General features: G+C 39.3%; 1 protein-coding gene across 1 annotated transcript in view; it reads left to right on the top strand.

Annotated features, from left to right (window-relative positions):
• Positions 1-24,793, top strand: part of LOC122788756 (extracellular calcium-sensing receptor-like) — a 144,216-nt gene that overhangs the window by 111,939 nt on the left and 7,484 nt on the right. Inside the window, exons 4-5 of the mRNA XM_044055649.1 lie at positions 22,899-22,940; positions 23,060-23,119. Coding sequence (XP_043911584.1) covers positions 22,899-22,940; positions 23,060-23,119 — 102 coding nt within the window. The remainder of the gene's footprint in view (positions 1-22,898; positions 22,941-23,059; positions 23,120-24,793) is intronic.

The raw sequence follows: 24,793 nt of genomic DNA on the forward strand, positions 1-24,793 counted from the left end.
GACATATTTTGCTCTCTAATACTTGTAACATTTTGAGTATTTGTGATTTTGCAAAGGGTGAACAGCAGGAAGGTGTATTCAGTCTTTGGGGTGAGAACATTTCTAACAAGAGAGTACCATAGGAAAGGTATTATGTCTTGTAACATGATTTCAGCTGAGTAAGTGTTTTTGCTGACCGTGTTGTCTGTGTGTACTGGAAAGTTATTTTTATTGTGATACAGTAGGAATTTGAATATTGAAGTTATCTTTTTCTGTAATGAGGCAACATTTGCTAGCTTTTGTGGGGGGTGGGAATATTATTATGCTAAATTCTGGGGAGTTAATTATTAATCTGCTGTGAAATTTTCAGTTACATTGATGAAAATGATTGATTTGTGATGCTGGTATAGGAACAGTTTTCCTGGAGGTTGGAAGTAGGAAATCATCAATATATATCACTATGTTGAGAGGGGGAGCAGAGTTAAATCATTAATAAATAGTGAGAATAGCAATGAGACTAAAACAGATCCCCGGGGTACAGCAATATTTGGGTTATCTTTGCCTGGGGAAGTTAATTGTGTAGACTTGAAAGATCTATTTTGAAGATAACTTTTAAACGACTGCTTGGTATTAAATCCAAAGTTGTATTTATTACATTTGGTAAAGAGTGAGGGTGTGGTTAACAATTTCAAAGGCTGCTGCCATTTTAACATAGAGTCTGCTTGTTAGAAGGCCTTCATCCATCTTGTTATAGATTGCATTGATAAAGTGCAGTTATGGTGCTAACGTTTTTGCAGAACCCATTTTGTTGGTTACAGAGAAGACCGTAGTTATTTATTTGGTGAAATATTACTTTATACAACAGTCTTTTTCAAATCCTTTGCTAGTGGGTGAAGATTGCATCTTGACCTACAATTTTTACATTCTTTTTGAGATGTCGCTTTGGGTAATAAATTAAAATAGAATGTTTAAAGGGAGATGGGATGGTGTTAGTAGTGAGTGAAAAGTTAAAACTATCTGGATCTGATTGGGCAGTTGCACTTCCTGATATTATTATGAATGCAGGGTATAGTTTATTGAATTTTGTCCTATGTAGATGTTGGGTGGAAATGAGACAAAGGCCTGATTGAAATCTGTTTATTGCTTTTGTCCTTCATTTAATTTTCATGCAAACAAATCACTGTGTAACTGTGAATATTTTTATTTCATTACACACACACACACACATATATGTGTGTGTGTGTGTGTGTGTGTATGTATCATACCTGTCAGCTGTCCAGATTTTCCCAGATTGTACAGATTTTTGCCTCATATTTTTAGAATGCTCATCATAAAATTTGTGGTTTTCTGGAAATTCATGGAGGGTTGAAATCACTAAAATAATGATATTGATTTGAATTTCAGATTTCATATCCTTCTGAAAATGCATGTCAATGCAAAACCAGTGCAAAATCTATTATTCTAGCAACTTTCTAAGTTTTTAAAAGCAATATTTAAAATCTGTCCCTATTTTTGCGTCTTTGTTCCCCCATCATTTTTGGCTTTGTCTAGATTTCTTGAGTTAAAAGGTTGAGAGGTATGATATAATTACACACACACACACACACACACACACACACACACACACACACACACACACACACACACACACACACACACACACACATTAAAAGACTTATATGTAAGAGCAGTACTTCTCAATTGTAGTTTACATGATGACATGGTGATATATGACTTTCATTAACTTAGATCCCACCTTCTACATGCTCTGAAAAGTGCCCTCTTGGATACAGAAAAATGATAAGAAGTGGGGAACCCATATGCTGCTATAACTGCATTCCTTGCTCCAAAGGGGAAATTACAAATGAAACAGGTAAGTAATCTTGGTTATGTCAAAAATCAAATTATGTACTTTCTTGCTGTGCAAATACTTACATTACATTGTATTTATAATCTGACAAAGCAATATTCAGTAACGTACATTGCAGTAAACTATTTTTTTTTTATTTTATCAGTACAAATACATTTTCTGTACCAGTTAAGCACTGGAGCATTTAACTTGTAGAATGATTTTCCAATGTGACCCCCCCTTCTCGTGGTTTTAACAGAGTTCATCTCAGAACTGTACAAGGCATTACACACATCTGACATTTCCAGTTTGTGCAGTTCTAATTATCACCAAAGTACAAAATTATCACATAAGAATCTAAATATTTAAGTACTGAATATTATACAAAGTGGGTGGATCAGTGGACATGGGATTCGGAATGGATTGGCCTAGTGTGTAGATTAGTTGCAATAGTGTAATGCTAATACATAAGGCATTCAGACACATGCACTTACACATACTGTGCTGCTGTATACAGCAGTATAATTCCGCACAGACCATTCAGGCAGATGAGTGTGAATGCTGAATGTGAGGGGCACAGCAGAAATGCAGACACTAACGGGATTCAAAGTCGCAAAAACATGGAATAAAATGTGCCACACAGTGGTATAACTCTAGCTAAATAAAGGGTAGCTACCACAAACAACCTGGAATGTCTACTTCCCCTGACTGGTTATGCATGAGTACTAAACAAAATTAGGGTAGGTGGCTGTATCTCCTCCAAAAAAAACTGTCATTTGTGGTGTACCCCCACAGTTCAGTCTTTTGGCCATTCCTCTTTGGCATTTACTTGTTAGAGGACAAAGGTAATGTTAAGGATTTATGGCTGACCAAGTCTGAAGATGGCTGTAAACCTGGTGCCACCAAAAACTTTTCAGAGGACACCAAGATCCTCCAAAAGAGACTTTCTCAAAAAAATAACTGCTGCTCTAACTATGGACTTAAACTAATACCAAACAATGTGTAATAGTCTCCTGTAACTATCACAGTGAGAAAACACACTGAAAAATTGATCCAGTAGTTAGGGACCTGGGAGCCTATGTGGATAATGAGCTGACCTTCGATCACTATATATCCACTTTTGTAAAACAGTCCTATTTTTGCAGCTTATTAGCAATGGTGTTTGGTATTTAGGTCAAGGGATGTGATCATTCCACTGTATTTGTCACTTATTAGGCCAATCATTGAGTATAATACATTGTAGGTACTTGTTCAAATGCAACATAACTTGAATGACCACAGTGCTTTTTCAGCAAGAAAATCAAGGGCCTAAATCACGAAAGCTACATAGACCATCTCAGAGTCTACTCCCTCTTTTCAGTATCATACAGGCTACTGAGTGGTCATCTCTGCCTTGTATACAGAGCTTCAACAGACGCTATCCTATCAGATTTACTGCACATCCACAGGTCAAATGGTGGCATAAACACCCATTCAAGAGATCTTAATCTGTTCTGCAACATAAATGGAGTCAACGTAGAGAAGTGCTAGTTCATTTCCTGTTAGGACCAAATATTATGCATATCTTTGTAAACCAGCCACTAGTGTTCAGAGGATATTTTGACCAGTATTTACATGTCCATGTACATGCCACAGGGGGTTTCTTATAGTACAGGCCCTATAGCCACCATAACAGCTTAATAATAAGATATCAGACTCGTAGCTCCAGCATTTGGGGCTCACTCTTGTGGAGTTTTACATGTTGTCCCCATGGCTTCATAAGTTTGCTCCATTTACTCTGGTTTCCTGCCAGATATACTGATTGATTGGCTATGCTTAACTGCATATGTATTTACAGCTATGCAGTAAGGCATGGAGATATGTGTGTAGTATAGATATTACCACATGCTCAGGGGCAATGTAAGGTCTGTGCCTGAAGGATAGATGCTGTACTTTCCCTGAGTGTGAAGTATTTCCCCTTAGTTATATTCTTTTGTTTGCCATATCCTACTCTTACTGCATTGTTCTATTTGCTTCATCCTAGTTATCATCTTACTAGTTTCTTCTGCTTATGTCCTTTTTCTAGTCATGGCATTGTTATGACCAGTGTATTCCATGTCTGCCAACAGCAACTGCATGCCTAAAGGTCAACTGTCACATAGCTGACTGCAGAAATTATGAATATACATAGCTGACTGTATTTATAATTGATTTAATTATGCAAGCACAAACTATGACTAATACAATAACATGCCTACTACAATACAGAACACACATCAGTTCACAGCTAATCTTAAACAGTATTAAGCAACAAGTTGCAGGGAGTTGTACACTGGTACCCTTTGATGTGGAAAGTTCAGCTGCCACGCCTCCATTAAGTAAATGTACGAACATTAAGGCTGCACTATGTCAGAGGTAAAGGATGCACTTGGTTTTACAGCACAATCAAATATTTTCTTTACTACTAGGTATGGCAGACTCAGAGTTAGTACATTAACTTAATAGAGGTTTAGGACTAACACTAACACTGCTTCCAGGATTTCAGAAGGGCTGCTTTAAGAAGCAAGGATTTTAATAATTTTTTAGAATGTAGACTATTATTTTGGCAGATTCTTGCTTTAAATGCAACAAATTTTCCTGGGTTAAAAGATCATTTGAACATAAAATGTGAATTGAGATGAAGCAGGAATAATGTTTATAAGGTTTAAGTACTGATAAGTCCTTGTAGATTTTGTGCATTTTTATTATTATTTTTTTATATTTTTGTCAATATTGATTATTGTATTTTTTATAGAGAACATGAATATAGTTTGCATTTTTTTGTATGATATAAACACATACATGGCCTTGATTGATGTGATTAGTCAAATTATGATGACATGTATTCACCGGTCACTTTAAAAATCTCATTCTGGAAGTGTTTGTATTTTCTGAAAAAGTCTTTTTAATAAAGGGATGAAAGCGCTCAAAGATTAAGCTGCAATTCAGTGTTTTTTTCTTTTAACCTCAGAAGGGCTGCTGCTTTGCAGAAACTCTTTTGTTAAATTTATTTCAAACATATTGTTCTACTCATACATCTAGTTTTACTTTTTGTAAAGCTGATAGTGAAATATGTAGACTCTCTTCCTCTTTATGGCTGTTATTGTCATAGTATTGTGAGCTGAACTATAAATGTATATACCTTCTTAAACACTCTGGTGTTCATTAGAAACACATTTACAGAAATAATTAAGAAAAAGGAACTTAATTTGTAGGCATAAGCTCTGTTTAAAAGACAGTTGGTAACTAACAATAAAGCCTGATTAATTTAAAACTGTTCCATTTTCATATAAATCTGCTCCATTGCTGCATATGTGCAATACAAAAAATATATAAGCTGATTAAACTTTTTTAGTGTTGCATATATTGAGATTTCAAAAGTAGTTCTAAGGACTTTTATCCTTCTATAAAGCAAAATGTATTTTAAAATGTGTATCACTGCACTTTCTAATTCAGTGCCATATGTGTTTGACAATACTGCAACCCAATGTTTTGAGAGCATCCATTTAGAAGTTTACTTAAAAGCACATGCTTACTCGTGCAGCCAAAAAATCAGTCACAAGTAATTTTCTCATTGGTATGAACTATTTTCATACTTCAGGTACCAAATGTTTCTGTACTAAATGTAATACTTTGATTGTGTATACTAAGAGCACTGCTTGATTAATTGCTGTGCAAAGATGTATGTTCTATATGTGGAAGACATGCTACTATATTTATAATATTTTTGTGGTTGTATAATTAGGACAGTGACCAAAAGTGTAGTTGACTGTGTATATTTATAGTTTTTGTAGTGGACTGTCATACCTTTTAGCCACTTACTGCATTAATTCTGGAGATTGCTAAAAGTAATGGGGCTGGGCAAATAGCCAAAATCAGGGACAGATTTAATGTGAGAATTTAATAAAGTTGCTTATCTTTCGCTGTGTGTGTGCGTGTGTGTGTGTGTGTGTGTGCATCAATATCTATATCTATATCTATATATATATATATATATATATATATATATATATATATACACACACACACACACACACACACACACACACACACACACACACACACACACACACAAAATTATATTTCACTAGATTGTCGACCCACTTCATCGTCGTACACTACATTGGCCACAAATGGTCGAAACGCAAATAAAAAAAATAATAATAAAAAGAATTGAATAAAGCTGCTTCTCTCTCTCTCTCACTCTATGTGTATATACACATACACACACAATTGTATTTCGCTAGACTGTCAACCCACTTCATCGGTGTATACTACATTGACCACAAATGGTTGAAACTCAAATTAAAAAAAAAATGTTTTATACAGGGGCAAGTCCCATGCACCATCTGCAAATTATATATCTGAATGCTGCATGCAAGATCTTTGCACAGCAGGTTCTGGGAATTTGCCCTATCCATGCTGTAGTGCAGTCTCAGATTTTGTATTGTCCTACATTTTCTAAAGGACATGGAGTATGAAACTCAGATAGCTGTCATTATTTAGTGATTTGCCAGAAAAGTTCAGATTTTATCAGGAACAGATGAAAACTATGAGGCAAAAATCTGGACAGTCTGCAAAATTCTGAATAGTTGAGAGGTATGGGTGGACTATATGACAGTTGGTCATTAGTCATGTATTTGAGAAGCAGTACCTTTGTACCTATGTATATTGCAATGAAATGGGTAATTAATCTTAGTACTGTCCAAAATCAAATTATGGATGTTGCTGTGCAAATGTTTATATTGTATTTAAAATGTGCTGTAACAATATACAGTAATGCACATTTCAGTAAACTGTTTTTTTTTTTCAGTAAAAATACATTTCCTTTTTGGGTGTTTAATTGGTAGAATGATTTCCCAATGTTAACCTGTTCTCATGGTTTTCATAGAGCTCATCACAGAACTGCTGTTATTTTAAACATGAACTAAGTGGCAGTATAACTGGGTTGCCTGATTTCCTCCATATCTTCACTATGTAAAAAGTATTGTTTAGATATAGCATTTTGAAGTTCAGGTACTAGCACGATATTATTATTTTTCTGCATGCTGAATTTAGCTACTAGTAGAATACATAAAGTGCTGAAGTACAATATGGATGTCTACTAAAATAAGACAAAGTATGAAAACAGAATATATTTTTATCCCTAAGATTATTCTAAGGGGTATATATAAGCTAGGACTTAGGTGATCAAACATTTACATAAGGGAAATAAGTTTCCAGATCAGGGGTGAATTTCCAATTTTCACATCCATTGGTTCAAGTTATGCTTGAACTGAGTTGGGCAAGAACTCTGTCTTACATGGACACAAAGCCTGTTCCAGAGAAGGGATAGTCTTTGAGACACATATATATCCCTCCAATATGTCACGTTTATGTTGCAGGCAAGGTTTAAGTTCCTAGATCAGGTGATTCTGATGTTATTTGTTTTGCAGATATGAAGAAGGTCCACCAGAGCAGGATCCAGGATGCGATGTATGCCAGGCATAGATCATCCATCAGCAGTCTGTAGGAAACTGAGTACAGAGATAGGGCTTTGTGGTGATCTATGTAGGCATGTTGTTTATATCCTGTATCGTTATTGTGAGGAACCTCTGTGGCCATTCTAGTTGTTGCATGTGCCTGGTCAGGTGCACACCTAAGGGGGCGTTGTACTCAATGACTGACCTGTTGAGGGCTGAATACAGTGGAATGATGAATTCCATGGATCTTGATGTCATACCCTTACTTGTAAGTTGTACAACATAAAAATGATTTCCTCACTACCATAGACACATGATGGATGAAGGACAGGTTACTGTCTACCTGCATCTCCAAATCCCTGACTGCTGTGTTTACTCTTAGAATTCTGTTAGCAATTAAGTAGTTTCCAGGGGTAGTTATTTATTTATTTATTTGTAGTTTGATTACTGGTGAAGTCCACTGGGCTGAATTGACCCATTTTCAGTGGAGGCTCGGGGAGAAAAGCTCCAAGATGCATTATACAATTTAGATACAACTGATAGTTAATATTAAAGATAATATTATGTAGAATAGTTACTCATAAATGCATTCAATATCATGCATAGTTAAATTCATTAAGCTTGAAGGTAGGGATCATACAGTTTCATTTGAGGAAAACAGATATGTGTTGTGTGTGGAAACAGTTTACATACAAACCTTTTAAGAAAATGTAAATACGCTTTACATACACACATCAACAATAGAATGCTATTTACAATATTTACAAGGTTGGCTTGTGTGAGGGTAGCTGTAGGAGTTCTTGAGAGCTTAGAGAGAAGCTATAGAAATTGTTGAGAGCTTAGATAGGCTCATAGGAAGATAACTATGAGAGTTGTAGAGCTTGGGAACCAGAGTGAGAACCCCCTTGGATTAGGTTGGGTGAAGGCAGGAATATTTCCATTTAGTGGACAGGTGTTTGAATAGTTGAGTTTTGAAGTTTACTGAGTTTGGTATGGTTCTTAGTGTGGAGGGAAGGGAATTCCATTGTTTTGCCTAGTGAGAAAGACAGGAGAAGTTGGCCAGCAGGACGTTTAGGTTTATGGATAGTAATTAAGCTCTGATTTTCAGATCTGAGAGCTCTGTTGAGTGTATAAGGGGGAAGGATGTTAGTTAGAATGGGACATTTTGTTGGGTGAAATATGAGTCTATGTGCAGTAGTGAGTTGGAGATAGTCTAGGTAGTTTGGGAGTTCAAGCCAATTCAGGGATTGTAGAGTTAGGCAGTGATGGGTGGTATTTTTAGATTTAGAGGTAAATTTTGAGATTTTGTTGTAGCAGTTTTCTAGTTTATAGGTGATGGAGGAGGACAGATTGGTTCAGAGAGGGGCTCCTTATAATAAGGAAGGAAGAAGATAAGTTGAGGCCAGAGTTTGCCTGGTAGAGTTGGAGAGAAAGTGATTATTCCTATACAGCATACCTAGCTTTTGGTGGGTTTTCTTAATATTTTGTTGAATATGAATATCAAACTTGAGGTGTTCATCTACAGTAATGCCAAGTAGATTGGCAGAGGGGACTACTTCTATAGATGAATTGGTTTGACTATAGACTTTGAAGTTGTTTTTATCGTAGGAGAGGGTCTTTGTGGGTGGGAATAGTAGAATCTTTGATTTATTTACATTGAGAGAGAGGTGGTTTTGGCGCATCCAGTTTTCAGTTGTTGAGAAGACAGTTTGGGTTTTAGTCAGCAATTCAGAGAGGTTTGAAGCAGAATAGACTAAGATTGAATTGTCTGTGTATTGAATGATGTTAGCATCAGGAATAGCAGTGTGAAAGTTATTGATGAAGATGTTAAAAAGCATTGGCCCAAGGATGGATAACTGTGGTATGCCAGTTGGGGTAAGTAGGAAGGAAGAGATGGAGTTCTTCCATTTGACTGCTTGTGATCTGTCTGATAGATAGCTGGAGAACCAGGATAAAGCATTATGTGAGAGATTAAGGTTTGAGAGATGACAGAGAAGCTGCTTGTGGGAAATAGTATCAAAGGCTTTAGACAAATCGAGTAAAACAGTAGAAACTAAGTATCCTGAATCTCGGGCTTGATTGACAGTTTCTAGGAAAGAGAGTAGAGCGGTTATTGTGCTATGGCCTGGACAGAAGCCATGCTGGGTAGGAGTGAGGAGATTATTTTGGGTCATGAAAGGCATAAGTTGGAGGTGGATGCATTTTTCTAGGATTCTGGAGATTCGTGAGAGCAAAGCAATGGCGTGAAAGTTTGAGATGCTGGTATTTTGCCTCCTTTATGAAGTGGAAGAATATAAGCTGAGCGCCAAAGTTTGGGACATATGATTCTTTTATGGATTGGTTGATAATGATGCTGATTGGGAGAGTAATGCCATCAACAGCGCATTTTAGGAAGGAAGAGGGAATATTGTCAGGAGCGTTAGAGCAAGGTTTAAGTTTGGGCAAAAGTTTATTTGTAAAGTTAGTGGAGATGGGTTTGAGTTCAAACAGATGAGGTGAGTTAGAAGGGGGAGAGTGTAGAGCAGTTAGGTTATTATTGGGAAATGTCTTGGTGAGGGTAGTAATAGTGTCTATAGTTCGAGGTCAAATTTACTTGGGTCAGGATAGGGATTATTCTTGGAGCCTGGATTGAGGAGTGCGTTTATTGAGTTCCAGAATTTTTGGGGGTTTTATTGTTATTGGACTAAAGTTTGATATAGTAGGATTTTTTGTCTTTGGTGGTTAGTCGTTTTGCATGGTTGCAGAGCTGTTTATATTGGAGCAAGGTACTGGCCAATTTATTGTTTTGGTAAAGCTTCCATAATTTGTCTCTGTGGTGCATAATCTGTTTTGTCTCTTTGGATAGCTAAGGAGCTGTTTTAGTTTTTATCCTTTTGTTTCTTAGTGGGGGCTAGTGAGTTTAATGTATCAAGGAAGACAGAGTTGAAGTATTCTGTAGCCTTGTCAAGAGGAAGGATGTTCAGAATTTGCCAGTTTTGTTTAAAAGTATTTGAGAAAGTAGTTGGGTTGAAGCTACTGAGGTTACGATTTTGAATGTATTGATGCTGGTATGGGGAGGAACTTGTTGAGTGATGCATGAAGGCTGGGAGGTGGTCGCTAAAGGTATCAGGAATTGTGCCAGAATTGGTTATTTTATTTGGATCTGAGAATAGGATCCAATCTATAGTGGATCCGGGAGGGTTTATTTTGTTAGGTCGAGTGATGGAAAGGATTATTTGAGTGAAGTTATAGAGGTTAATGGATAGGGAGGGAGAGGGGTAATTGATTTTATTCCAGTCAATATTCACATCACCAAGGATATAAGTTTCATAGTTCATTTCAGTAGAGGCCCATAGGAGAATAATTTCGAGTGCAGAGATATTGTTACCAGGTGAGATATATAGGGCAATGATGCAGATATTTTTATGTTTATTTAGTTTTAGAATTCCAGCAGTTAGTTTAGTGTTCTGGAATTGAGGAATTGTAATTTGGAGGGGAATTAAGGTAAGAGGGTTGGAGTAGACTAGGGCAGTGCCTCCACCTTTTTTTATTTGGTCAGTCTTTTCTGAGACAATGAAATCCTGGGGGCAGAATCTCAGAGTCGGAGATAAAGGGCTTGAGCCAGTTTCATAGGTTCATAGGTTAGTACTAAGCTAACTGCTCTTGCGAGCCATTTTAAGCCTAGCCAATTATCCCTCGTGAGACTCAAACCCTGCACCTTGTGTTTGTAAGCCAAACACCTTAACCATTAGGCCACCCTCCCATCAGAGATGGCTAAGATATCTGGTTGGTTATGGCTTAACCAAGCTTGAAATTGGTATACTTTGTTGTTTAGACTTTGTGCATTAATTGTAAAAATCTTTACAGTGTTGAGATAGGAGGAAGAGGGTAAGGGATGAGTGTTGTTAATAAAAGGATGTAGGACCAGGGTCAGGATGGATATCACCAGCTTGTACTAGGTTGTTGAAGGACATATCCTTTAGCCATATTGGTCTGCCAGGCATGGATTTTGGTAGATTGTAGACTGGAGCAGGTGACAGTGTCTTGACTTTAGAGGAGAAGAGTTTAGAGTGGAATAGGTGCAGAGGGTTGGGCTGAATGAGAGAAGAGGAGATAGAGTGGAAATGGGAGTAAGAGTGAGGGAGAAGGTGGGTTTGTATGGTAGTTGTCTTTGTAGGTGGTATTGGACAAGCATAGGTGGAATATGAGGTAGAATAGTATAAGGAAAGTAGGAACAGAAAGAGGAGGCTGGGGGACTGGAGGGTGTGATAACTTGAGGAGAGCATGTTGGAGCAAAGAGAGAGTGGTTAGGAAAATAGAGAAGGCTATGAAAATGAAAGTATTTAAAAAGTGATGGAGGTATTCTAGAGATTTAAGGAAAGAGGAGGGGACTATAATTAATGGGTGGAGTACAGATTACAGAGTTTAAGAAGGATGGCTATAAGTGGGAGGAGTAATGATGGGGAGCTGGTATTGGGTAATTAGGCTGAGAGGGTAAGATAGGAATAAAGCTAGGAGATCTGGGGCAGGGAAGGGTAGCGGAGCGAGCCCGTAGGGCGAACAGAGCGGGAAAGAACACTAGATTTTTGAGTATGGCAGAAAAAGTATCAGCAAAGAGCAGTTTAAAGACTGTAGTTGGAAGGTATGAGCTAAATATTTCCAGCCAGAAAATGAAGGCTGCCTTTACAGCAGGTGGTTTAGCAGGGGGGGGGGGGAGAAGATATTTACAGTCTAAGGATATTAACTCACAACCGTTTGTGAAAAAATAAAACTTGTTGGGATTATAAAGAATACCTAGGATTTATATTGGTAGATGCTGCCACCTAATGGTAGAAGGAGATAGCAAAGAGCAGGGATAGTTGGACCAGTCTTAGGTTTAAATATATTCTAGGGTAGTGATAACAGGAGGGGGAGAGGGCAAAGGGTCTGCGGTAGGCTGCTAGAACGCACACACGGGAGGACAGACTAACTGTATAGATAGTACATCAAATCTACATTTAATTAGTGTTAAGCAACATACATTTACACAATCTTGTTGGGGGTCTTCTTAGTAGCGTTTTTCTAAGTACCAGGCAAGCTGGCCATTTCATGGTGTCTTGAGGTGATAGACGGAGGTATTCCTTTTGCATTTAAAGCAGGGAGGGAGCACCCAGAATGGATTAATTTACACAATCTTGTTGGGGGGGGGTCTTCTCAGTAGTATTTTTCTAAGTACCAGGCAAGCTGGCCAATTCAGGGTGTCTTCAGGTGATGGCCAGAGGTATTCCTTTTGCATTTAAAGCAGGGAGGGAGCACCCGGAATGGATTAATTTACACAATCTTTTTTGGGGGGGGTCTTCTCAGTAGTATTTTTCTAAGTACCAGGCAAGCTGGCCAATTCAGGGTGTCTTCAGGTGATGGCCAGAGGTATTCCTTTTGCATTTAAAGCAGGGAGGGAGCACCCAGGATGGATTAATTTACACACTCTTGTTGGGGGGGGGGTCTTCTCAGTAGTATTTTTTATTTTTCTAAGTACCAGGTAGGCTGGCCAATTCAGGGTGTCTTCAGGTAATGGTCGGAGGTATTCCTTTTGCATTTAAAGCAGGGAGGGAGCACCTGGGATGGATTAATTTACACAATCTTGTTGGGGGGGGTCTTCTCAGTAGTATTTTTCTAAGTACCAGGCAAGTTGGCCAATTCAGGGTGTCTTCAGGTGATGTCCGGAGTTATTCCTTTTGCATTTAAAGCAGGGAGGGAGCACCTGGGATGGATTAATTTACACAATCTTGTTGGGGGGGGGGTCTTCTCAGTAGTATTTTTCTAAGTACCAGGCAAGCTGGCCAATTCAGGGTGCCTTCAGGTGATGGCCAGAGGTATTCCTTTTGCATTTAAAGCAAGGGAGGGAGCATCCAGGATGGATTACGGGAGGCGAAAACAAGCAGCCTAAACCACAGGACCAGCACAGAGGAGCTGTGGATGTTCAGGACAGGATTTGACTTCAAAAAGTATACTATTATACATTTCTTGGCTTTGAGTTTTAGACTGTGGCTCTGGCACCAGTTATTTATCTGAGTCTACCCTTCTTGGAAGATATTATTATCTTATAGGGAAATTCTGTGGCTGCACCTAGTTTGCAATCATCTGCAAACTTAATCAGTCAGAGGAATTGATGTTGGCCTTGACTTCGGAAAAGTAGATGCCAAAAAGGATTAGACCCAGCACAGAGTCCTGAGGGACTCTGATAGTGACTGGCCTCTTTGCGGAGGCAGACTCACCTGTGCTAACTTCTTGGGTCCTATCTAATAGTCATCTGGCTATCCAGTGGATGATATAGGGGTTTATATCTAATTCCATGAGATTGTCTACAATGCTCAAATGAGGTATTGTATCAAATTCCTCAGGCAGGTCAAGGTAGGCAGTGTGCACCATTTTGCCCCTGCCCATTGCTTTAGTGACCTTCTCAAAGATGTCCACCAGGCTGAGTAGACATGATCTGCCCATGATGAAACCAAACTGGGTTGTATTCAGTGTTTGAAGATTTCCCAAGACATTGTTAATCATTTCCATAATTCTTTCAATGACTTTGCATACTAGTCTGACTTATGGGTCTGTAGATGGCCCATCCTTGTGTACAGGGATGACTGTTGCAGCTGTCCATTCATGTGGCACAAACCCTGTCTGGAGGCTGCGGTTAAATAGTGACTCTAGTGGGCCTTATAGATCATGTTTCATGTTATTTAGGAGGCATTTGGAATGTTATTGAGGCCCATTGATGCTGTAGCCTTGTCTGTGGAGAGTGTGTTGAGGACCTGTTCTCTGGTGATAGTTGAAAGTATGCTTGATATTATTTCCAGAGGGGTTGCTGGGTAGATAGAAGTAAAATTGGAGCAATATTTGTCAGCCAGAAGATTTGCAGTATTTTCTGGCTTAGTGTAGTTGGCTCCATTTACAATTAGTATAGCACATTATTGTGTAAAGGTTGCAGACATAGCTATAGAAAGCCTAATGGCTGTCCTTGGTCTGTCAGGCTATTTTCACCTCTAATTTGTCTTTGGTAGACTTGGTTTGCCTTCTGAGTTGCTTGTTAAACTGATAAGAAATTTTTTATTCTTCTCAGTGTTGCACTTTCTAATTTTTGACATGACTTTCTTCCTTTTGTTGTACATTCTGTTCATGTTGGGTTTCCACCAGGGTGGCTTGTGTTTTGAGTTTGTTCTGTGCTTATTCCTGGTAGGCACATCTTTCTCTGTCCATCTATTAATATGATTTTACAGGGTCTATGTGAACAATTCTGCATAAGCAACATTGTTCTTAGGGTTTGGGGGAGTTTGAAATTTTGTGAGGTTATCAACTAATAGTTGGAAGTTTTCCTTAGAATTGATTCTAAATGTTCCAGGGATACCAGGGGTCCTGAGTTTTATTTTTATTCCAAGGGAGACAGTTTTTTGGTTCAACCTTACAGAGAGGACATTACACTGGGTAGGGGGGGGTGGCATTTTCCCATGTTAGTGAGAACTAGCTCCAGTATGTCAACTCCCCTAGTGAGTGTCTGGATTATCTGGTCTAGGGTGTTTATGTTGACAGAGTCCAGGAATCTCTGGGCCTGCATGTTTGTGGTTATGTATGATTCCCAGTTTATAGTGGGATAGTTAAAATCACCCATAAATATGGTAGTGGATTGAATGGTGAATATCTCCAGTATGTTTAAGTATGTGTTATGGGTTTTCTGGGTCATAGAGGGGGATATATAGCTTGCAGGGATATTATATGGGGCTTTGCCTGTGGTAATTTGGACATGGAGAACCTCAAATGCATCATCCTGTTTGACCAGACTTGAGGTATGTTTGCTTTAAATGTAAATAGAGGTACCTTCACCTTTAGCTCTTGACTGTAAAGTAGCTGGTCTAAATGTGTGGAGGGCATTGTATCCCTGTGTACCCTTTGTGGCTTTATACCATGTCTCGAACTGCACAAACATCTGCATTCTCTAGAGTGAGGCGAGCTTGTTGGGAGCGGAGTTTCTTGTTTAGAATCCTGGCATTGAGCAATTACACCTTTAGATTTCTAGGGTTGGTTTTGCTATGTCATAAGGTTTGTCATTTTGGCATTACCTAAAAAAGGCAAAATGGGGAGGATAGTGTTTTAGTTGATATCCAAAAGCTTAGAGGAGGCAGATGTAGACAGTCCCTGGCAAAGGAGCCTGGTCTGTTGACCATATCCTCCCATGCTGACAAATATTGTACCAACTTGGAGTGACACCAAAAACTAAGTCAATTATTATAATCAATCATCTTCAGAGAAGAGGTGGATCTCCCAGTACCCCTTGGTCAAGTTTACAATGGTCTAAAACCTTGCTTTGCGTAACCTCTCTATGAGCTCATCTGTTATGGGCATTGGATAAGTATCATATTTGGATATCTCATTCAAATTACAGAAATATTAACACAATCTTATGGGGCAATCCAGCTTAAAAACCAACACAATTAGACTGTTTCATTCACTTTGGAACTGCTCATTAAATTCCATGTTAACACCTTTTTTACTTCTTCACTAATTGTTTTTCTTTGAGATTCTGGTAGAGTTTGAGGTTTGCCTTCTCCCCTGGCACAGTTTCAATATGAAGGCATAATCGAAACCCAGTTCATTGAGACTAAATCGTCAAAAATACCATTTGTCAAAAGTTGACTTGATTGCCATTCAGTTCATCAAAAATCATAGTTGGCCAGCAGCACAGTCATATAGCAATAAAACTAAAGGAGTAAATAATATTACAAACATACTGAGCAGGTTTGTCTCTGTAGCAGCACATGCCAGTACAAGTTTCCAGCATTTATTGTGATTTAAAAGCTTGTTTTTTTCACATATTGTACTTATTTGACTGCCTGCACTTTTAAAAAGTCATTTTTTGTTTAAATAATTTGATTAACTGTTGAAGGCTACACACTAAAGTGCGATAGCCTTTTCTGATCGTTTGTAGTCGTTTAAAGCTGTTTTAAGTGTATTTTTTACTGTTTTTGCCTTATCTTTTCAAAAAAAAAAAAAAAAAAAATTCCTTGTTTCTGCCCTTTCTAAGCTAGTATAGTCCAGTTTTCAGGCTAGTGCTGAATTCAGGGCTGTGTTACAAGTTCCTGAGTTGCCCATACCTTACTTGGATAAAAGGAAGTTTCTCTGTTCACCTGTGAGAGAGGGGAGCTTTGAGCAGCCTATCTGTCCCTGGAGGAGTGGTTTCAGCCCAGAAGTTAGTAGTTTATTGGCCATTTTGGGCTAATTTCTATCTCTTTCATTTCCCTGCTATAAAAAATGTGTTTCCACGGTTTTGTGTGCCAGGCAGTGCCGGTTAGCTAGGGTTAAATTATTCCCGGCTCCACTAAGTCTCCTCTTCATTTTTTCCTTTGAAACTAGTCTCTCAACCTAAGCACTCAAAAAGCATCCTACAGCCCAGCACTTGCTCAGACCTAATAGTAAGCACTAATATACCCTGACACTCGATTGCCCAGCAGGGCAAGGCTCTTTATTCACCCCTCACCAACCAAGCGACTAAGCAGCTCACCCTACTATTCAGTCATGACCAAAAGGCAATTTCAGGTGTACTCTCCAGTCCAGCTGGTGAATCTGGGTATCCTGAGGCAATGTTACAACTGCCTCATGTACACAGGCAACCCTCTCCTCCTACCACAAAACAATAACATATGCGAGAGATGCAATTATACAGCCAAACTGGAGGCTAAGTTCTCTCCACCCAAGACTGGAACAGACAGTCAAGATGAGAAGGTTAACACTTGCACCACACCTCCCGCTACACATAGACCTACTAAACTAGCACTGGCAAAAAATACACACAAATACACAAAATCATGCTCAGAGGCTCTAAATAAAAACCTGCAAAAGAATCAGAGACCTCCAAAGCAAACACCCAAACAACCTGCACCTCCCGTCACAAACCAGGCAACACATAAAACACAAAATCAGTGTGCCACACAATCACAGCCCTTAAGGCGAAATAACATACCTAACGCACTAGTAATAGGTGACGCTATAGTCAGGCAGACTGACGTCCCACTCACTAGGCTGGATAAGCAGAAGGTTACTGTTAGCTCCCTGTCGGGAGCCAGAATCCACCACATAACACAAGCACTCAGGTCACTCCAGAACAAGTACAAATATGACTCTGTCATTGTTCATGTTGGTGTGAATGACCTGAGACGTACCTCACTGGACTACATGAAAAGAGACATGGAAGAGCTCTCTAATCATGTAGCCCAGGCTGGTATGACCCTGACCCTGAGTAGCATCCTGCCCTCACCAAGAATGATACCTCAGTATAAAGAAAAAAATGATAAATTTCAACAACTGGCTAAGCTTCTGGTGTCATTCAAAAGGGATCCAGTGTCTGTCAGCCTGGGACAACATGCTCGACAAGCCATGTTGCTTTGCAAGAGAAGGCTTGCACCTGTCACCTCTAGGCTTTTGAATACTGGCCAAGGCTCTTGCTGCCCCCATAGTGCCTTTTTTAGGCAAGGCTCAAAAGTCAAACCCACCTCTATAAACAGCACAATTAACAAAAAACTGAGGGTTATGCTACTCAACGCCAGAAGTTTAAATCTCAAAATGCACGCACTCGAAGCACTCCTCAGTATGGAGAATGTTGACATCTGTGCAGTAACTGAAACCTGGTTCAAGGTTCCAGAGAGCACCCCAGCACTACTGGGCTACAACTCATACCACACGTTTCAGCCACAGAACACGGACCGAAACAGAAAAGGAGGGGGTGTATCCATATTCATCAAGCATACCTACACCTCCAGGTTAGTGGCACAGCATGTTACCTCTGAGATCATCCATGTGCAACTAACATCGGGCAAATCTGCAATGCAAATTGTGGCCTGCTACAGATCACCCTCCATGACCCAGGATCACCACTCCACCTTTTTGGAGACACTGGAAAACATGATGTCCTACCGAACACCCTGATATTGGGTGATTTCAATTACCCTACCATTAACTGGGAAAACTACTCGAGTACAAACTACAAGGCCCAGTGCTTCCTGGAATTCATCAACTCAAACACCCTGGATCAGCTGGTAAACTCCCCCACCAGAGGTGGAAACATATTGGACCTGGTCATCACCAACATGGTCGACAGGTTTTCCACACCGGAGGTCAACCCTTCACTGGTTAGATCAGACCATAAACTAATCACTCTGGATGTCCACACCGCACCACCACCCCCAACTAAGAAAACCACAGTAAAAAGCTTTTCTAAAAACAAACTTCATCTTACTTAAGACAGAAGTGGTAAGTTTCACAGCCCCCACACTAAAGGATAACGCTGCCCAAGATGCAGAAACCATTACAAATGCACTCTATGAGCACCTACAAGGATGCATGGATTGTGCCATCCCTAGCAAAACCAAGACTCACTCCTCTAAGAGAAGGAAACAAGTCTGGTGGACCCCTGTCATAAACAGGCTATACAATAGAAGGAGGAAACTAGTTCAGAAAAAAAGCAAATCCCAAGAAGGAAAGACGTCCCTGATCAGTATCAGTAAGAAACTAAGGTCCCTCATAAAATCATCCAAGGCTAACTTTGAAAGAAAAATAGCTAAGGATTCAAAAGATAACCACAAATCCTTTTTTAGTTATGTTAAGAATCTAAGTGGCAACTCGCAGATATGCACTGAACTAGTGCAAAATAGCATAAAATATACTGAACCTACTGATATTGCCAAAATCCTGGCAGATAGATTCAGTGCAAACTTCACGCCCCTCTCACCCCCAAAAGGGCCCACAACAATACCAGAAAAGTGTAGTGTCACAGAAATCACAGATGCACAGGTGAAAACAGCCCTTTCAAAAGCCAAAAACACAGTGTCAGTGGGGCCAGATGGTGTCCCAGGCTGCATCTTGCATGAACTACAGAATGAACTAACCCCCCACCTAAACACGCTGTTCAACCTCAGCCTCTCCACAGGCTACATGCCCATAGAATGGTGCACAGCAACGGTTATTCCACTCCACAAAGGAGGGGCCACAACTGACCCTGGTAACTATCACCCCATAAGCCTGACTAGCCTGGTCTGCAAGGCTATAAAGCGCATCATCATGGAACTCATTAACAAAGACATTGGGAACCTCCAAACACTTGACCCAACCCAGTTCAGCTTTGTTAAGGGCAGATCATGCCTACTAAACCTGGTTGACTTCTTTGAGACAGTCACCAAGGCCATAGATGAGGGAAAGGTGGTTCACACAGCCTATCTTGACCTCGCCAAGGCTTTTGACACCATTCCTCACTTGGGTATTACAGAAAAACTCACCAGCCTGAACATAAACCCCTGTGTCACGAGATGGGTTGACAACTGGCTTACAGACAGAACTCACACGGTAAGAATAACGGGCTCCAGGTCAAACTATAAATCAGTCACAAGTGGTGTCCTGCAAGGCTTGGTCCTGGGACCCCTACTGTTCGGCATATACTTCTCAGAAGTACAGGTAAACACAGGAGAACTACGGCTAACCAAGTTCACTGATGACTGCAAACTGGGAGCCATAATTGACTCTCCAGCTGACACGGACATCCTCCAAAAGGGCCTTACTGAGACAGACACCTGGTGCTAAAGTCATGGCCTCAGTCTAAATGCCAAAAAAATGCATAGTCATCCCATTTGGGAAAAACAAAACACCCACGAATTACCACATAGGTGGCAGCCCCCTTAATACAGAAGAGGTAATAAGAGATCTGGAGACCCAGGTAGATAGTAATCTCTCCTCTGACAATCATAATGCCAAAGTAGTTAGGAAATCCTTCTATGTGGCCCATCTAATTACTAAAGGGTTTGCATCTAGAAATAAAGAGGTTATAGTGCCCCTCTACTCGTCACTCATCAGACACATCATAGTGTACAATGCCCCATTTGTGATGTGCCTCACAAGACACTTCCAACAGACCACAAAAGTACCTCACCAAGAGGATTACTGGCCTCAAACATATGTCCTATGCAGCCTGACTGAAAAAACTCCGGCTGTACTCAGTGGCATATCGCTTACTCAGAGGTGAGCTCTGCCTGACTTACAAAGCCATGTCCAACTCAGAACTGATGGACATGCTCCACCTAAAGAAATCCAAGTCACTGCGAGCCACGCACTCTAGTGAGCTAAACCTCACCACAACAATAAATAGAACATGTTGGAGGGATAGATTCCTGTCACAGAGACTTCCCATGCTTTGGAACAAAATTCCAAACTACATTAGGCAGAGCCCCTCACTAACATTCTTCAAGAGAAACCTTGATGAGTGGATGGATAACAGAAAATGCACCCCTAGGATCACTTCACTGGCTCTGCTTGACAGAGGATCAGTTAATTAATCAATGGGGTGGCGAAAGCCGACACACTCCGGCTAGACTTATAAATGCCCTCGGGCAGATAGCCTAGTACCGACCTATGAACCTATGAACCTATATACAAATTGATAGTTTGTACTAAGTAGAAAATAAGAACAGATCTGACAGAAGCACGAACTACACTCCCGGTCAACAAATGTAAATAAATAAATAAATAATATAATATATGCCAGTACAAGTTTCAAGTGTAAAGTATAGAAATACTTACCCCAATTGTTGCAATTCTTTGAATAAATGACTCCCACAGACATGCTATGTGGGTAGTAGCAATGGCAGTCAGTACCAGTCCTAAGTAAATGGAAAATAGTACAGCACATGCAGTAGCTATGCTATGCTGACTTATAAATATTTCAGTAATATGCATATGGCAGAATGTATACTATGGAAATGGCCGACGCAGCCATATCTTTCAACCATTCAGATTTTTGTAGAATGTCCAGATTTTTGCCTCATATTTCTTGGTCTGTTCATTTTGTCTTCCTAGCAATCCACTGAGGGTTTAAGCCACTAAATAATGTCATACGCTTGATTTTCAGACTTCATATCATTTAGAAAATGCATGCTAACATAAATCCTGTTATTTTAGCAATTTCTAAGTTTATAAGAAAAATATTTAAAATCTGTGCCTATTTTTGCCCCCCCCAATATTTTAGGCTTTGACCAGATTTCTTGTACTAAGAGGTTGAGATGTACTACAACACAGGTTACACCAGGCTTGGAGGGGAGCATTGTCACACAGTAACATCTTCGGGAGGTAAAGATGTTCTAGTTATAGATGGATATCTATATAACCTGGAAAGAACCATGAAAACTAAAAAGTACTGGTGCTGTAGAGTTACATGAGAAGTGTAAGGGCAGAGCTATAACAATGTGTGTAGAAGATGGTGAGTAACTAATTAAAACAGTTACACACCATGATGTCTGTGATCCCATGGAGGTGGAAAGATACAAAACATGTCAGGAATTAAAAAACAGAGCTGCTATATCTAGGGATAACCCTAGTTTAGTAGTAGATGATGTAGCTATTACGTTGTAAGAAAGTACAATAGCATTCCCTACCTGGAAAGCCATGTTTCAACAGGTAAATAGGGTCAGGAGAAAGTGTATGCTAATAAATGCACCTCTAGTTGCCCCACTCTGCAAAATTTGTATTCAAGATTATTTCTTGAAAACTGGAAACTTTCTGCACAAACATATGTTTGACAGTCAGACAGATAGTATATGTCCTAGTTTTTTTTTCTACCAGGGATAATTTGAAAGACTTAAGTAAGGTACGCATTGATAGATGGGACTTTCTTGACTAAAGGAACAATGTGTGGACAGTAATACATTGTGGTAATAGAAAGTCTGTGCCATCGGTCTATTGCTGGATGACCAGGAAATCACTTGAGGCTTATATTTGTATGGCACAGTGCATTTATCACTTACTGGCAACTTGTGACTTATCAGCTAATGTAAGTTATGTGTTGTGTGACTCTGAGATACCCGCCATAAAAAGTATTCAGAGCAACACTGATAGTGTAGTATCTAAGGGTTCTCTGTTCCATGTCTGGCAGTACACATAGTGCAAAGTACAAAATCTAGGGTTGGCAGCATTATATGGCAAATCCCCTGCTTTTCAATTAGCTGTAAAGAAGAAAAAAAAACTTGCTACACTCTCATTTTTACAGGAAGGTGAAGTATTATCAATGATTCACATCCAACCAGTCACATTTCTATATGAGGGTAAAGAGATCCTAATTTACTTTACAGATTGGTATGTGCTAGCATTGACAAGTAAGTTGGAAACCAGAACTGCATCTACAACCAGATTTCCACCTTTATTCCCAATAAAATTTTGGAATCTTTCTGCCCTAAATCATCTCTGCCTGCCACATGCACAAAACTCTATGAAAGCATGGCGGAGCAGAATAGCTATTATTCCATCTATTGAGTTGGTGCTTGCAAGAGAGCAGAATAGGACTGATGAGCTAACATCTGTAGATATCTTCAGGGTGTCCAACATCTCCTAAAAGGTGAAAACGTGTTGAAAGAAATAAGAGTTTCCAAGATGTTCTTGCTATTACAGATGGATATGATGGGCAGAGGTTTTTAAGAGATATAGGTCTGCTCAAAAAAGTGTAATCCAGAATGTCTGCTGCTGCCTGTCGTACCATTGCATTTATCTTATTTGTGTTGTCATACAGTTTCTAATATCACTCTCTGTTTTACTGGCCTTTCTGTTCACAGGATGATGTCTCTGCTGCACATCGTAGTGGAGATTTTCATTCGGTATGTCAACGTTTAGTTTGTAAATTGCTCTGCTTGTGGTTCACAGGAGCCATGTACTATTCTAGAGGGAATTTAGTCTTTGCACATTTTAGTTTACACATTTATTTTTCATTTTCCAGGTTATGGTGATGTCTGTACTGCTGCCAACCATGATTATCGATGAACTGAACAGCGATCAAGTTAGTCTTCTGCAAATAGTAATTTTGGCTATGTAGTCTCAATGAACTGGGTTTCAATTAAGTGGCAATTTGATGTTTTAATATAGCTCACTTGCACCTTAATGTTTATGGACATCAGCTGAATTTAAAGTCACATGTTCATAAAGTATAGCCGAACAATCAGCTTATGCTGTGCTGATGAAGTCACTAAAAAGGCTGGCACATGCATGTCATGGGAATTCAGAAGCTAGTTCACTGAAACACTTGATGACCTTAAAGGATCATCTGCATATATCCCATGGGCCTCCATTACAGGAGGTTTAAGGTATCACACAGTGAAAACTCTAGCTTTGCTTGGTTTTTCTTGCAGCTTTTTGAATGTTTTGTCCATGTGATCATTTTACCCGATATATATATATGTGTGTGTGTGTGTGTGTGTGTGTGTGTGTGTGTGTTATATATATATGTATGTATTATGCTCTGATCTTTTCTTTCAAGTTTTTCTTTTCACTTTGTCAGTCTTCTCTATGACATTAAAGATTCTTTGCCATCTTGCTAGGTATTTATTCTCAGCAGAGGAGCCTAATGCTAACACTTTGCCCCCATTTTAAACTGAATGAGTCTGACATTCTGGTTATACACCACCTGTTGCTTTTCCTGCTACCTTCTCCTTAACTTTTGACATAACACATTTTAACCTATCTTGCAAGTTTGTAAAATGTGCTATTATACCTTTAAATGTTTTTTATTCCTTCCAAATCTCCTAAGCTATGTTCAGCAAGCAACGTGGATGTTTTTCACATAGTAACTCAAATGGAGTAAATTCTGTTGAATGTTTGGGGAACCTCTTTTAACAATAAAATGGAAGTAGGGATGGAACTGATTCCAGGTCTTACCATTTTGTTGTATGGCTTTCTTTAGCACAGACTTCAAAGTTTTATTAAAGTGCTCCACTAAGCCATCAGTCTGAGAGGGATACACTGAAATAATTAACTGTTTTGCATTAAAACACTGGCAAAGCTGCTGCATTATCCTGTGCATAATAGAGTTACCTAGTTTGCAAGTATTTATTTGGATATCTCTAACCTGGGGAAAGTATCTCTAGCTCTTTGCCTACTAACTTATCATTATTTATTTATTTTTTACAGTAGTACTGCTTTGGGAAACTTATTACCATAGTTAATAATCACTAGAGTGCATTAGTATTCATTATTAGACTTTACTAATGGACCCACAAGAGTCATAGTTATCCACTCAAATAAGACACAAGTAATACGTGTAGGTAACAGCAGACTTCTAAACCTGAGATGTGGACCATTCTTTGACATTCTTGGCATATTGCATAAAAGTTGTCATGTCTTTCATTACAATGGACCAAAAAACTTAGCTAAAACTCTAGCTTTGTTTTTGTCCATTTTTATCACAAGTGTTTATATAACCTGTAAAGTAAGTCATTCTTCAACTCAAAGTATTGGTATGAGATAGGCCACCCTACTCCTCTATCTCTCTTATTTGGTTATACTTTTTCTGGCCCTGGTGATCCTATTCCTCTGTCTCTCTTATTATTTGGTTATACTTACTCTGGCCCTGGTAACCCTACTCCTCTGTCTCTCTTATTATTTGGTTATACTTACTCTGGCCCTGGTGAGTGTATCATCCTTCCTCTAAGCTTTCTTAAACTAGCCATGAACACTT

This window comes from Protopterus annectens, chromosome 14.part0, assembly GCF_019279795.1.
Source record: "Protopterus annectens isolate FY-2018-M chromosome 14.part0, PAN1.0, whole genome shotgun sequence".
Lineage (NCBI taxonomy): Eukaryota > Metazoa > Chordata > Ceratodontiformes > Protopteridae > Protopterus > Protopterus annectens.